General features: G+C 40.6%; 1 protein-coding gene across 2 annotated transcripts; it reads left to right on the forward strand.

Moving 5' to 3' along the window:
• The first annotated feature begins 506 nt into the window (after positions 1-506).
• Positions 507-13,317, forward strand: asb5b (ankyrin repeat and SOCS box containing 5b). Of its 2 annotated transcripts, none has more exons than XM_035419354.1 (7): positions 507-896; positions 8,194-8,273; positions 8,727-8,834; positions 9,335-9,485; positions 10,113-10,247; positions 10,744-10,935; positions 11,388-13,317. In XM_035419354.1, the coding sequence occupies exons 1-7, from the start codon at positions 530-532 to the stop codon at positions 11,513-11,515; spliced, it is 1,161 nt and encodes a 386-aa protein (XP_035275245.1). In that variant the 5' UTR covers positions 507-529; the 3' UTR covers positions 11,516-13,317. The 2 variants fall into 2 exon arrangements, with proteins under 2 accessions (XP_035275245.1, XP_035275246.1); XM_035419355.1 differs by lacking the exon at positions 507-896 and adding an exon at positions 3,275-3,654.
• Positions 13,318-14,263: the final 946 nt, after the last annotated feature.

Raw genomic sequence — 14,263 nt, forward strand, 5'->3', positions numbered from 1 at the left:
ACATTAATGCTCCAACCAGTCCATGCACCGGAATAAGGAGGAAAAACTGCCCTGAAAAGTGACATATAAGTCTAATATAAAGATACGGCAGACCAACGCCATTAGGCATAGGCTATGTATTCAAACGATAAGCGTTGCTTAAATTGTAGTTCTGAGTAGGCTAGTGATAACGTCAATATTGCCATTATGATAGTAGATCAGAATTGCCTCCAATTCAGGCGACGTTTTGGCTGTTCGGGTGCACAGCTCTCAACTGGGTAGCCTTCACTAGCCTACAATAGGGTTGTTCTGAGCGTTAGTCCCAATTTATACTCAAATTTTATTTGACAAACATCGAAAGATTCCAGAGCAGAATGGGCCTGTCTATAAATAGCAAACAATAGCAAGGGTCCTGTTTATTTAATGTGATGCCATTTGAATTATAGCTGTTTGTTTCCAGGTAACAAAACAAACCTTTCCCCCAACTATCCAAAAGATGTAATTTGAAGACTACGCCTGCCCTTTGTCTCTGTTCAGTGTGACAAAGCCCATGAACAATGTCCAGCGCTGGAGGGCTGTTTTCCACAGGCCGGGCTACAGCTGTTTTATCTTACTCCTGCTGGGGAGCCAGCTGCTGTGGGAATTCCTGAGAGCGGCATATGATCCCGTCAGCACAACACAGACTCTTTCCAAAACACTCGCCGCCACCCAACGAGGAGCAATGACGGAGATACTGGAAAGCAAGCCGTTCGGCTCCCAATTTACCAACGTGTACCTCAGCATATTCGCGCTCTTTTGCTTCAAGCTCTTCGTCAAGATCAGCCTCAATATCCTCACCCACTTCTACGTCGTCAAAGGCAACCGCAAGGAGGCCGCTCGGATCGCCGCCGAGTTTTACGATTTTGGTCAAGGACACAGTAAGTAAAAACGCTCTCTTAGCCTGCTGTTACAAAGTTCTCCCGAGGTTTTGGAACATGCGAGATGTCGTGCCCATCTAAAGGAAAATCAGTCACTATGTTCTCAGGCATGCAACGTGTTGCATTCGGGCTAAGGAGATCTGTATTTGATCTGCAGAGTCATGTGTCACATTGTAGCCTAGTTTTCTACAGTGAAAACCTAAATCCATAGTTGGTTCTGCAGCTTTCTAAAAGAGTCCTTTTCAAGACATATACAATGTTTGGGACAGTAGGCTGATATCATTACTGTTATAAATACCCTACGCTATTTATTGAACCATAATACGCTTTGTTGGACTGTTGGTATGCTAATGCTATAAACAACCCTTTAAAATCTAGAAACTCCTGTAAACGATTTCAGGAATGAAACATAAATAAAAATCTTAACTTTGTTTTATCCCGTAGGGTAAAACAAATTAAAAATAAATAAATAAACAAATACATTTCCGGAAATGTGACATAGACTATCCTACATCACCGAAATTACTAGGCCTACAATATATAAGGATTCATGGTCGTAATTCATCATTTTGGAGAGAGTACAGATGTACCAACATAATACCATTGTCCTTTTCATTTATACACCAAAATGCCCTATTAGAATGCAATGTTCTTGCTCTCAACATAGGCCAAAGATAGTATTTTAAAGTATACTGCTATTGACAGTAATGTCTGTTCTTCAGTTTTCAATTTCATATAGAAAAATGTATGTATAAAAAATGAATAATAGTTTTTTACCCAATACAGAACACACACACGCATGCACGCATGCACACAAACACACACTCACACGTTTCTTGTTATTTTTAAAATGATTGCAATGTTTGCATTCACATTTAATGATTTTCTCAACTTCATTATAAAGTATGATGTGATTAAGGTCAGCGTCGTTGCAGTTGAGGTAACAGTGTCTTTGTAGATGTCTCTTTATACAGCACATGTCTGTCATCATGGAACACAGGGAATTCAGCTGGGAAAAGATGTTCTTAGCCCTGACAACAGGATAAGAGCAAAACTAAAAATACAATTCCTCATTTCATACATACCCCCACACAACACACACACATGCGCACATGCACACCCATGTTAGCTGCATACTGCAATTAAACCAGCCATCTAAATAGGGCAAAGTTCTTAAGGAAGTACAGCACATGTAGCAGTCAAGAGCAATTTGATCATTCAGTGTTATCTGTGAACTGCATGTCTTAGACTTAAATGGTTTCACTAAGACGTTATCATATTTTTTCATGCACAAATTATAAATGTCGATTAAGCAGGAGTGTGTCTGTTGGAGTCACACTTGTAGCTATAATGAGCCACATTCATAATATTATGATTCACTGTATTCATGTTGCTATTTTTATTATTCTCATAACTCCCCTGTAGTCTGCAGTGTGCACACTGCCCTTTGTTCTGGATGCCATATTTATGTTTATGTCGCTATGCAGGCCTGTATTTATTAAAAGACGCAGTCATTTGATACAACTTTAAAGTGTGTATGCGTGTGTGTATGCCTGCGTGTGTATGTGTGTGTCCTTAAGGTATACACACACACACACGCTGAAGTACCTTACACCTTCAGTCTTCAAACTTCTCTCATTCAGTTTTGTTATTATTATTATTATTATTATTATTATTATTATTATATGTACAGTGTGATAAGGGGATTAAAAGTACATTTTGTTGTAGAGCCATCAAAAGGTTTGCATAAGACGGGTGAAGTGCCATGGACAAACTATTTAAAGATTTTTATTTTTTTTTACTTAAAATTAACAAGAAAAAAAAAATCTAAAATCAAATTTCACCTCACATGGACACACAAAGTGAATGTAAATGATTGATCAAAATTCAGTGTTTTCAAAAAACTGCTGATCAAGGTGCATGTTATTTAATGAGAGACAGTTCACATTGTATAAATGTTGAATGAAGCAATACACAGTTTAACTGTTTCCATAATGTTAAATGACAGCCTCGTGGTTTCCTGCTATGCATTGTTGTTTGTGCATCCAGCGGTGCATCCAGCGGTTTAACGTTAGGCCTCCACGTTTGCCTATTTAGTGGACTATATTTGGCCATATAATGACAATTTACTGTTTGATAAAAATAACAGTTTATTTGATCAAAACAACAACCTATTTTTTAAGTGTTTAAAGTCGTCTACACAGTAAACTGTTAAGGGTTAAAACAACTTTTACAGAGTACACACGGTCATGTGCGCCTTTAGAGTTTAATTAGCACTGGACATTTTACTGTGTCCGGAATACAGTACGTAAAGCCCTTGCAGTCAAAAATGAAAACATCAAAGACCGAAGGAATAAATCCACAAACGTGAGCGTTTCTCACTATGGGATAAAAGGGTTAATGCTCAGACTGGGGTTAAACCCGTTCCTAACGCATTTTATAAATAGAAACAGCGCTGTAATCCCTTTTCCATCCCCCAATCGCGGCTCTCAGAGCTGCCTCGTACTGCCTTTCCGTGTTATCGCGTTCAGCTCGAGAGCACCCTGTAAAAACAACGGGCCAGCCAATCAGGGCGCGGGCAGGCTCGACTCGTGCTGCCGAGGGTTTTCGCAGGGAGGATTAGCTGATACAAACATGCCTGAAGTTCCATGTATAGAGAGCAGCACTCGAGAGAAAGCGCCAAGAAAAAGGACGTTAGAAAACACCGAGGATTTCCCAGCTAAAAGGAAATCCTGCTGGGGCATTTTAACAAGTCAAGGTCAGTGCTACATGTGTTTACATTCTCCCCATGGTGCTGATCTCGATTATACGTTTGCAGAATCATAATATTGTTTATATGGACAAGTTTTTTTTGTGGCTAACAAGTAGATTCCAGATTAATCATTGATTTTTTTTGGGGGGATTTTAAACATGACAGCTAAGAAAATAATAAGCTGTATTTTGCATTTATATGTTACTTTATGATTTCAGTTACATTGTGAATCCAGGGTCTGGATATACAGCATACAGTATACATACATACATACATACATACATGCTTGTGCAGTCACTCTGGGAATATGGTCAGTGATTAGATTGCCTTCCTGCTTCAGTCACTACTGTCAAAGATGCAATATAAGGGGGAAGTAGTCCTCATGTTACATTGTACATAGTTTTAATGTGTAATACAGTATGATGCTATGTTCAAGTATGTGTTGCCATAAAATGTAATCATTTCACCTTTCCAAATGTGACTACTTTTTTGTTGATTCCCTTAGCGCAGCACTATATGGTGCAGTTACTAAGTGTTGTGCAGTGAAGCGTTGTGTTTACTATCAACCGTTGCATAACAACTAATCCGGTAATCACACGTGCCATAGTCTGTCATAATCAGTGAAGAATATGGTTGTGAGAAATACAGAACGAGTGTAGGATAAGTAGTTTTTTTTATTGTGTTTGGGGTCTGTGACACTAGCATTTTGTCCTGCGACAGTACTTTTTTTAGAACTCAGCTGTAGCTCTGAACTCTGAAGTCATGAATTTGTGATGTACTCAATACGCTAATCTCGGTTATATTTCTCTAAACACAAGCAACACATGACCTTCACTAAGGTTTATTCTTAAAAGTAAGGTGAAAAGCTTAATCCTGATTGGGGTATCTTTCTAAGGCCATGTAGGCTACATAGGACCATGGGTCATATTTTGAGTCCCTCTGCATTGTGACACCTTAGATGTTTCTTGTCTTAAATTATCCTCTGTACTCCTGTCCAGCCAATCCCTATGTCTTCCACAGACTTTTCACCTTCTTATTACACATCCCTGTTCACACTTACACAACTCCAAATGAAATGCAACATCTCTGCATTGCTTGTCTTCAACATGGATGCTGTTAATGCCTTTATATCACAGGGTGGTACAGCCATTTTGCAGTTGAGATTTAAACCCGAAAAGCAAGGGACAGAGTTGCCCCTATGGAACATGTCTGTCTCATGCTCTCACAAACAAATCTTGATCTCATTCCATGGTACACTAAATGAGCCTCAAATTACAATTTCATGCAGCCATATCCATCACTAAATCCATATAGTATTTCTAGGGGAGTGTCCCTGCTCCCTTTGCACAGAGAAAATAAACTTTTGTTCATACTTTCAAATTTTTGTGAGGGAAGAAGACATTTTTTTTTCCAATTCATTAACTGATCATTAATATATCAGGTGCCCTGCAATAGATTGGCGACCTTTCCAGGGTGTATTCCTGCCTCTCGCCCAATGTAGGCTGAGATAGGCTCCAGGATCCAGCACCCCCCGAAACCCTGTCCAGGGATAAGCCGGTATAGATAATGGATGGATGGATGGATGGATAGTTTATCAGTTACAGCATTGGGTTGTAAATCAATGCTTCAACCAGCTTCAGCTTTTCTACTGGACACCGCTATCATACACTTGAAGGAGGGTTTACACTACATATTGCAGCTGGGTAAAATGATACAATGTCACATGTCACAAGTTTCCCCTAGACAAGGCCATACTCAAATAAACTCATAATAAATAGTGATACCTCATTATTACATCTTAACAAATTAATATTCCAGCATCTGTCCTGTGCCTAAGAAGTGATGAAGCTGAATAATGTCTAATTGGATTCAGTTTAATTTCTTCTTCATCAGTCATTGGTCAGTATCAGCACTGGTGAATGTGTACATGCAGTCGCCATGGAAAACAAAAGCACGTGCTTGGAGTATTCATGAAATATTCATGAGAGCCTTTTACATGGAAAGAAAATCTTTTCACTTGAAGGCACAGTACTAGCTTGACTTGCTTTTGTTCCAGGTGACCAATAACGTTGGAGCGTTTCAGGTAACCATGGACTCCGTCTGTAAGCAGAGAGCTCTGTCGAACATCCAAGACAGAAAAGAATCTTGGCCCTCGTTCGCACCATTGTGTGCTTGAATTAATTTGTGTTTGGACGAACCATTAGAACAGTTGTCATCTACATTAATTCTCAGGGGTCCCCTTCTGGATTTTTGTACTGCCAGTGTGGCATTTCATGTGAGAACACCAGAATGTTCTAATTGAAATTTCCCTGGATCCATTGAAAATGTCAGTCTCAAAGCTGTGGAATATTTTTGGAAATAGAAACAAAAATGATGGCTAATGTATTACTCTTTCATTGGCCTTATCATTCTGCTATCATTCTGCTTGTGAGATTTTCTGCTGTAGGCCTAGCAGTCAAATCCTAAACAGAGAGTGACATGAATGACAGTCCTCTCTAAGCCCGCGCCATTTGGCTGAATTTCACAGTCAAACTAGGCTGAGCTCCAAAGATGGCCGCCTCTTTGAACACAGGGACTCGGCCAACTCGAGGTGACAAGAGTCCTCTGTTTGCAGGCCATGTCTTACACGTTGAATTACGGCTGGCTTGATGTGCCGTGGGGAGACGGCGACCTTGGTACGTAGAAACGCTCCGGCATTTTAAACTCTGCGGCAGGGGTTTGGGGTCTGTGGACGATGTTTGTGCGGCATTTCAGACCGCCGGATTGTATGCACTGCAGCTCGGCCAGATGGTTTACTGAGAGACACGTCTAAATATAGCCCTTGATTTACGGACTGTGAAGCACACCTAGTAGTCCTCTCATGTTTGTGGACATTTTGAAAGCGCTGCTGCAGAACCTGCTACTTATCTCTAGCGAAGGACTGTGCATTTTGAATGCATTGAATTATTGTACGTGCATTTAATGAGTGACGTTTGTCCTTGGATGCTGTCGCATGCTACAAAGGGCTATACAGTGTGTGTCTGAACATTCTGATAGAACACCGTGAAAGCAGTTATGCCTTTCAATCAAAGTCAGGTTTTCACAATGTACTGTAAATGACAATTATTTCATTACAGTTGCATATAGTGATACATACAGTGTAAAAATGAAAATGCTGTTTTCCAAAATAAATAGGCTACCATCAACATATCCCAGGCTTCAACATTGCTGTTGTCATTTCCTTGGATTTTCTCCAAATCACAATTAAATCAGTTACATTTCTGATACATAGTGAACAAATTACAACCATGGCTATGTGCAATGTCACTTTACCACTCAAAGATTATTTTTAATTGCTTTTGTGTATAGGAAATCATTCTTGAATTAATTGAAAATGGCTCCCCTTATGTTATTTTTGTTTTTCAGCATTTACTTTTTTTTTTTTTTATGTCCGTATGAGCACAAAATTAGCATGTATGCTAGAGGGTGAAATTTAGGAAGTGCTAACATTGCATACACCAAGTGGTTCTTGCTCTGCTCATTTTAAAAAATAGTTATAAAACTTTAACAGCGTACCAGTGTTCATTTGAAGAAGGAACATATCCATATGCAATTCAGTTTACCAGGAAGCATCACTAAGTATTGTTTGTTTACTTTTTTGCACTTTGAAATCTGATATATTGACTTGTGTGCAGTGTACATTGATTTTATGTTCATAATTTATAGTATTCAACACAGTCTACAACACTGTAACAGCACAGCCAATAAAGCCTGCAGTATTTCATCTTGCAATAAGCACAAGGGTCAGAAAGCCCCTGAAATCGATGGCAATTAACAGGGCTGTAATTCATTTCTCCATTCGGATGTCTTTCCCTCATATTTAGTAAGCTGTAAATACGTAGCTTTGAAAGATAGTGTGCTGGCGAAGGTGAAAATGGAAGACATTCACTAAAACTCACTGAAGCGCTCATTTAAACACTATTTCCTCATCCAGAGGATTGACTCGGGTGGGTAAACAGTACTTAACCTTGGGCACGGTCACATGCCGTAAAATAATAATTAAAGAAATAAAAAATGAAAATAACATCCCTACACTGGTCAAACTCCATACCAAGCCAGTGATTCCTTTTATCATTGTTTCAGCAACTCTCCTTTTCAAGTCACGCGCAGCCTTTTGTATATTTAACTGCACAAATTCATTGTTAATTTGATGGGCTCTGTGTTGCAGTAACTCGATAACTGGGCTCTATTAACAATGTAAGAGGACCATTCATTCGGCTGAAATTGCAGGGCCTAACAGACCGCTTTTCAAATGCGATGATTACCTGTATGTCACTTCATAGAACTCCCTCCTCCGTTCATTAGCGGATGATGATGGTAACCATTCTGACACGAGCGGTATTTTTTCTGTACTGTTAGTTTTAACAATGGAGATGTGGTGAGGCAGTGTGTGACTAAGAAGTCAGGTTTTGTGTTCATTTGCTTTCTGATGTGCTTTCCTTTGCGGGAGGAGGGCCAGTGGGCTCGCTGAGTATTTGAGGTGTGATGTGGGCCCCTCTGTCGCAGGGTCATGGGCGGACCGCTCCCCGCTCCACGAGGCCGCGTCCCAAGGTCGACTCCTGGCCCTGAGGACTCTGCTGTCACAGGTGAGCGCCGGGGGAGCGGAGCCTCTGTCTCCAAGACAACAGTGGGGGCCAGCAAATGCAATTGTGCTCAGAGGAATGGAGAGAGTGAATGAGAGAAAATGCCAGTGTAAGACGTGGCCATAATACGGTGCAAACTGCGGCAGATTACTTTTAAAATGATGAAGAGTCAGCTGTGTTCTTACTGAAAATCATCCTTAGAGTGTACAAAGTAAGTTTTAAAATATTCTGATAGGTAGGTTGATAAGTAGGTTTTTATTTTATTTTAAAATGTACCTTTATACAGGGTTGGTTGACTGAGCACACATGCTCATTTACAGCAATGCCCTGTTAACCCCCCCCCCCCCCCCCCCCCTTTGAGTAATCTAACCTGTATGTCTTTGGTTTGTGGGAGGGAACTGCAGGTGTGTGACTTTAGTTATGTAACTGTGGTGATGTATTTCTCCTCTCCTATAGGGTTACAGTGCAAACATCCTCACCATCGATCATGTGACTCCTTTACATGAAGCCTGCCTTGGAGACCATGTGGCCTGTGCCAGAGCACTCATTAACGCCGGAGCAAACGTAGGCCCCTCCCCAAAACACCAAACATAGACATCGCACGCACCCCCGTGCACTATGTGTTCACCCAATAAGAGGTACGGTCTTGGTGGAAGAGATATTTGTTACGGATTAATTCTTAAGAGAATAGCCAACCCTGGTCACAGACAGTGTTCTGACAGCATTACTAAACAGCGTGGTAACCTTACTACAACGCAGTGTAATATAATGGGTAAGGAACTGATAACTCATAACCAAAAGGTTGCAGGTTCAATTCCTGGGTAGGACACTGCTGTTGTACCCTTGAACAAAGGTACTAAACCTGCATTGCTTTAGTATACATCCAGCTCTATAATTGGATGCAATGTAAAAGTTATGTAAGTCGCTCTGGATAAGAGCGTCTGCTAAATGGCTGTAATGTAATGTAATGGGACAGTCATGCATGACTCTACTGTGAAATGTGGTGAGGTGAGAAGGCACCGCTGTTGGCCCGTGATGTGAGTCCAGGTCGATGTCCTCCGCAGGTAAACGCCACCACCATAGACGGGGTGACCCCGCTGTTCAACGCCTGCTCCGCGGGCAGCGTGACCTGCACAGAGGTGCTCCTGGAGCGCGGTGCCAAACCCCAGTCCGAAATATGCCAGCCCTCCCCCATTCACGAAGCCACCAGCAAAGGTACTGTACCTGTACCAATCCGGGCCGGGAGATGGACTGATAAACATATGTACTCTCTCACTCCGGTTATCTTTCTTTTATTATTCATGGTTCCATTACTGCCTTTAAATTGCACTTTTTGTACGTCGCTTTGGATAAAAGTGTCTGCCAAATAAATGTAATGTAATGTAAATGAGTCAAATATCTACTTTGTTGAAAATATAATAAAAAATCCAAATACATGGAACTCCAAACAAATATTCAAAGACTTCTGAAATCCCATCGTAAAAGGAGTCATTGAAGGGCTGTTAGTACTCTGTTTAATGAACGAGAGGAAAAAAAGGTCAGATTATTCAGAAACAGGATCTTGGACAAGGTTCTGACAGGTGCTGCCATGTACAGTGTATCGTACAATAATATGATGTACCGTAAGTACGCCATCTTCCCTTGACCACAAAGCACCAAAAGCCTGTACTGATGTAATCCCGAGCTGGCCAGGTCATGCTGACATATTTTACAGCTCTCTATCAGTAATTATCTGATGGATTCCACTTACGGCAGCGAGTCTGACTTGGGAGGAACAGAAAGCAGGGAGCAGGAGTTGGGGGTGTGTGTTTTGACACTGTTCCTGCCCCCCCCCCCCCCCAGGCAGAAGCGCGTGCGTGGAGGCTCTCATCGCGTGGGGGGCTGATGTGGACTACGACATTCCTCACCTGGGGACCCCGCTGTACATCGCCTGCATGTCCAAGGAGCTGCAGTGCACCCACGTTCTGCTCGAAGGGGGTGAGGGCCGCACACTTACATTACATTAACAGTGACGTCCGCACACTTACATTACATTAACAGTGACGTCCGCACACTTACATTACATTAACAGTGACGTCCGCACACTTACATTACATTAATAGTGACGCCCGCACGCTTACATTACATTAACAGTGAGGGCCTCATGCTTACACTGAAAAACAATTATACTTTTAATAGCTACAACAGCATATATAATAAGATTTGTCGTGTGACATATTTCATGAGATAATAATAAACTTGTAGGGGGGATTATAAGAGATTTCTTTTTTTTTTACAGTGCTGTTCCATGTGAGAGGGTGTCAATGAGTGATGTGTCAGACTGATTTCATCATGATCTGAACATTTCAAACCATTTTTTTCAATCCCTTATTGTTTGCTGCAGGGATTGAGGCATCTCAGTCCCTTGCTTGTAGGAGAAGTGTGGTGGGCGTGCGTAGGTTACCGGGTGTTCACCCGTTATTCTTCCCCCCAGGAGCAAACGTACAGAAAGGAAGGTTCCTGGAGACGCCTCTGCACGCCGCCGCGCAGAAGGACTGCCCGGAGGTCATGAAGGCGCTGCTGGAGTTCGGCGCCAACATCAACTCGAAGAACCTGGAGCTGAAGCGTCCGGTGGAGACAGCGCCCCCTAGCAGCCTGGCTGAGGGGTTGCTCCTGCTCTATGAAGGTAGGTTGTGGCCCGTCTTCTGTGCATGAGCAGAGCAGTACTGCATGTGACCCGATCACATGACCCTGAGCTCAGCGATAGTGGAGCTTCAGCAAATGACACACGTGAGGCGTCCTTAAGAAGAGTTTGAAGAGGAACTGAGGGCTGTGCTTCAGTTCTGTCCAAATTGTCCAAAAAATAAGGCTCTTTGAATTTCTCAGTATGTGGTGGATTGTTTTGATGATACAATGGATGATGATTATTGCTGATGATGGTATAATTTCCTTACATAATATTGTTTGCAAGCTAAAGGCAGCAGTGCTTTTCCTCAGAATGGGTAGAATCGATTCAGAGCGAGTGAACACTCATAATCATTACTGAGCCTAAATAACTGTGTCGGCATATTTACATTGACTGTTCCTTATTGGATGAAATGTTTGAGTGACATTTATTCCTCCCACCCTTCCTTGTAGCCACGCCCCGCTCACTGTGTCAGCTGTGTCGCCTGAGCATCAGGGAGTATGTGGGCCGGTCCAGACTGCACCTCATTCCACAGCTTCAACTGCCCACCTTGCTAAAGAGGTTCCTGCAATACAGATAGAACAGAGCCACCACCACCCTCCCCCCACTCTCTCTCTATCTCTCTATCTCACTCTCTCTCTATCTTTCTCCCCCTCCAGTGAGTCTTTTCCTCCCTCAAGTGCATTTAATACCTTCATATATTTTGAGCCTGTTTTTTTTTACCCTGAGCCACACCCATCACTAAAATGTAACTCTATAACTGCACTCTCATTACATGCAACAAAGGAATAAACCTGGCACTAACATACTTGAATTGTACAAAAAAATATCCTTTAAAATGTAGGGCAAGGTGTGCAAATAGTAATTAGCCTGTAAGTTACTTTGGAGTGTGATATGTGTTTTCCTTAACTGTGAATGGCTTATTTAAACAATAGTTGTGCCCCCCACCCCCCAAAACAGCTTTAAACTTGGAACATCACAAGTGTAAACTCTGTTTGTGCTTTATTATTGTGTACAGTATTATGCATAAGAATGACTCACTTCTCAATAAGAACCATTCACTTAAAAGCATTGTTCAAAGCAAAGGAGAAAGCTCATTGCCTGTATGCTGAATGTGCCTCTCTGGTGTCGAGCCAACAGTCTGTGCAGATATACGTGTTGTTACTGTCAGCGTTAATGTTTGTCTTTGTCTCCTCTGTGTTTCTCTGGGTTCTGTTACTGTTCTGGGGTAACAGTGTGTCATTGTTTCCTTTTTGTGCTAAATAGCATTGATGTGTTACTTAGCTACAGTATCATTAACACTCTGAAAACACACCTATTTTATATATCTCGTGTCATATTATATGTTTAATTCACTTACAAACTTAATTGTCAGCACATTTATAAAAACTGTATCCAATATAAGGTGTGAACACCTGTGTACATGTAGTAGAACACAGTAAACTTTTAGCCTGCCTTGCCTTCAAGAGCTCAGCAGCGAGACCTGATGACTATGTCTGAGGGATTTGTAAGGGAATTCAGTGTTTCATGCTCAAATTAATGCACTGTATTTATGACAACGAGCCAGCACTCTTAACCAGCTCTCTATATCATTGACCCTGCTACAATAGCTTGTTCAGGGTGATCCATATGATCTGTGAATTAAATCAGTTTGCAGCGTAACTCCTCTTTACCAACCAACGTCAGTTTCTTTAAGCCTGTGGAAATCATCTTGACCTCTAAAAAGACAACATCCTAAAATGTAAATTCAAATATATATTCACAGATACGGCACATATTAAAATAATGTCACTTTAATATGTTATATTCTGCTTACAGTGCAGATTGTGAAAAAAATATATACACTGTGATATGCTGTACAATAAATGCACAATATCACACATTCTCAGTTTCATTTTTAATATGCCTTGTGTTTTTCGTATATAAAGGAATGCAATACCCTATATTGTTCTTGATACATTGTCCATGTTTTGACATATGTTTTTCAAGTTGTGTTCTTTTTTGTGAAATACTTTTTTGCCTACACATCTGACAAAACTAAATTTAAGTGTTTAAGTAGCCAAGATATTACATAGAAAGAAGTACTCTAAATCATTCATGTCAATGTTCAGAATTGTTACCATAATATTTGTGTTCAAGACCGTCCTTGTGTTATGTGTCTATCCCTGATGCATACGTAACACTGACAGCTTGTGAACTGCAGGCTTTGTAATCGTATCTTGTAAACATGTTAAGAGCCAAATTCTATCATTTGAATGTAGAATGATAACTCACCATTCTCATTGATGCATTTTGCCAAACTATGCCACGTGTACAAAGTGTTTGTAAATGTATGTGTAAAATATTAAAAAATAAAATAAAAAGCTTGAATTTTAACCTTTTCATTACCTTGACATTTTTTCCTCTTTCTTTTGTCATTTGAAGGGTAACTAAGGACCATCACAGTTGTAACAGTGTACTTCCTATGTGTTGTTATTGCTACATTTAAAAAAAAAAAAAAACACAAATTAAGTGTTGTGACAAGAACACTAGGTGGGGCTATACAGCCTGCCTCACCACTGAAATTCATATCAACAGCACAGGGTTCCTTTGTATAATTACACAAAAGGGTTAATTACTCACGGTCCCTTCTCGTGTCACTATCTTGTCTATTTTGTCTATTTTGTCCAGAGAGCTACATAAATTAGAATAGGACTCATCTGATTGGTTTATTTTCACATCAAACGAAACACAACCTGCCATGTATCATCAGTATTGCTAGGACTCCCTCCTGTGATTTTAATGCATTTTTTTGTGGAATATTTTCCTGCAATTGCACTCCAATTAGAACAGGACCTCACAACTATCCAATCTAGGAGCTAGTCTCAGGTAAAAACAGTAACAGAATAGGCTCTGTTCCCAAAAGGCAAAAGCACAAACAAAGCTGCATTTTGCCACATCAAATTTGAGTTTGTCATGTTTCTTAAACAGAACAAGAAAATGCAAAAAAAAATATGTAAAGACAAATTTCTGGAACTTAAAAAAATATATATTTAAATGAGCCGGTCTGCACAACTGTAGTAACTTAGCATTTGAATAATTAATGCATTCATTTAAGCAGAACATGAATGACAAAATCAATGTTCCAATTCAATACAAAGCCCTGCTTACCCAAATCTACATTGCCAGATTTTCACCATTTTCCAGCAGATCTGAGTTTATCAATTCCCAGCTGAATAATAAAACAGTTTCAGCTGGGCACATCTCAATTAACAAATCAACAACAAAGCAAGCCCTGTGTGAGCACTTGCATGACATTTAACACACCAATCAAACTCTAGCTGGGCTC

The sequence above is a fragment of the Anguilla anguilla genome, chromosome 5 (assembly GCF_013347855.1).
Source record: "Anguilla anguilla isolate fAngAng1 chromosome 5, fAngAng1.pri, whole genome shotgun sequence".
NCBI lineage: Eukaryota > Metazoa > Chordata > Actinopteri > Anguilliformes > Anguillidae > Anguilla > Anguilla anguilla.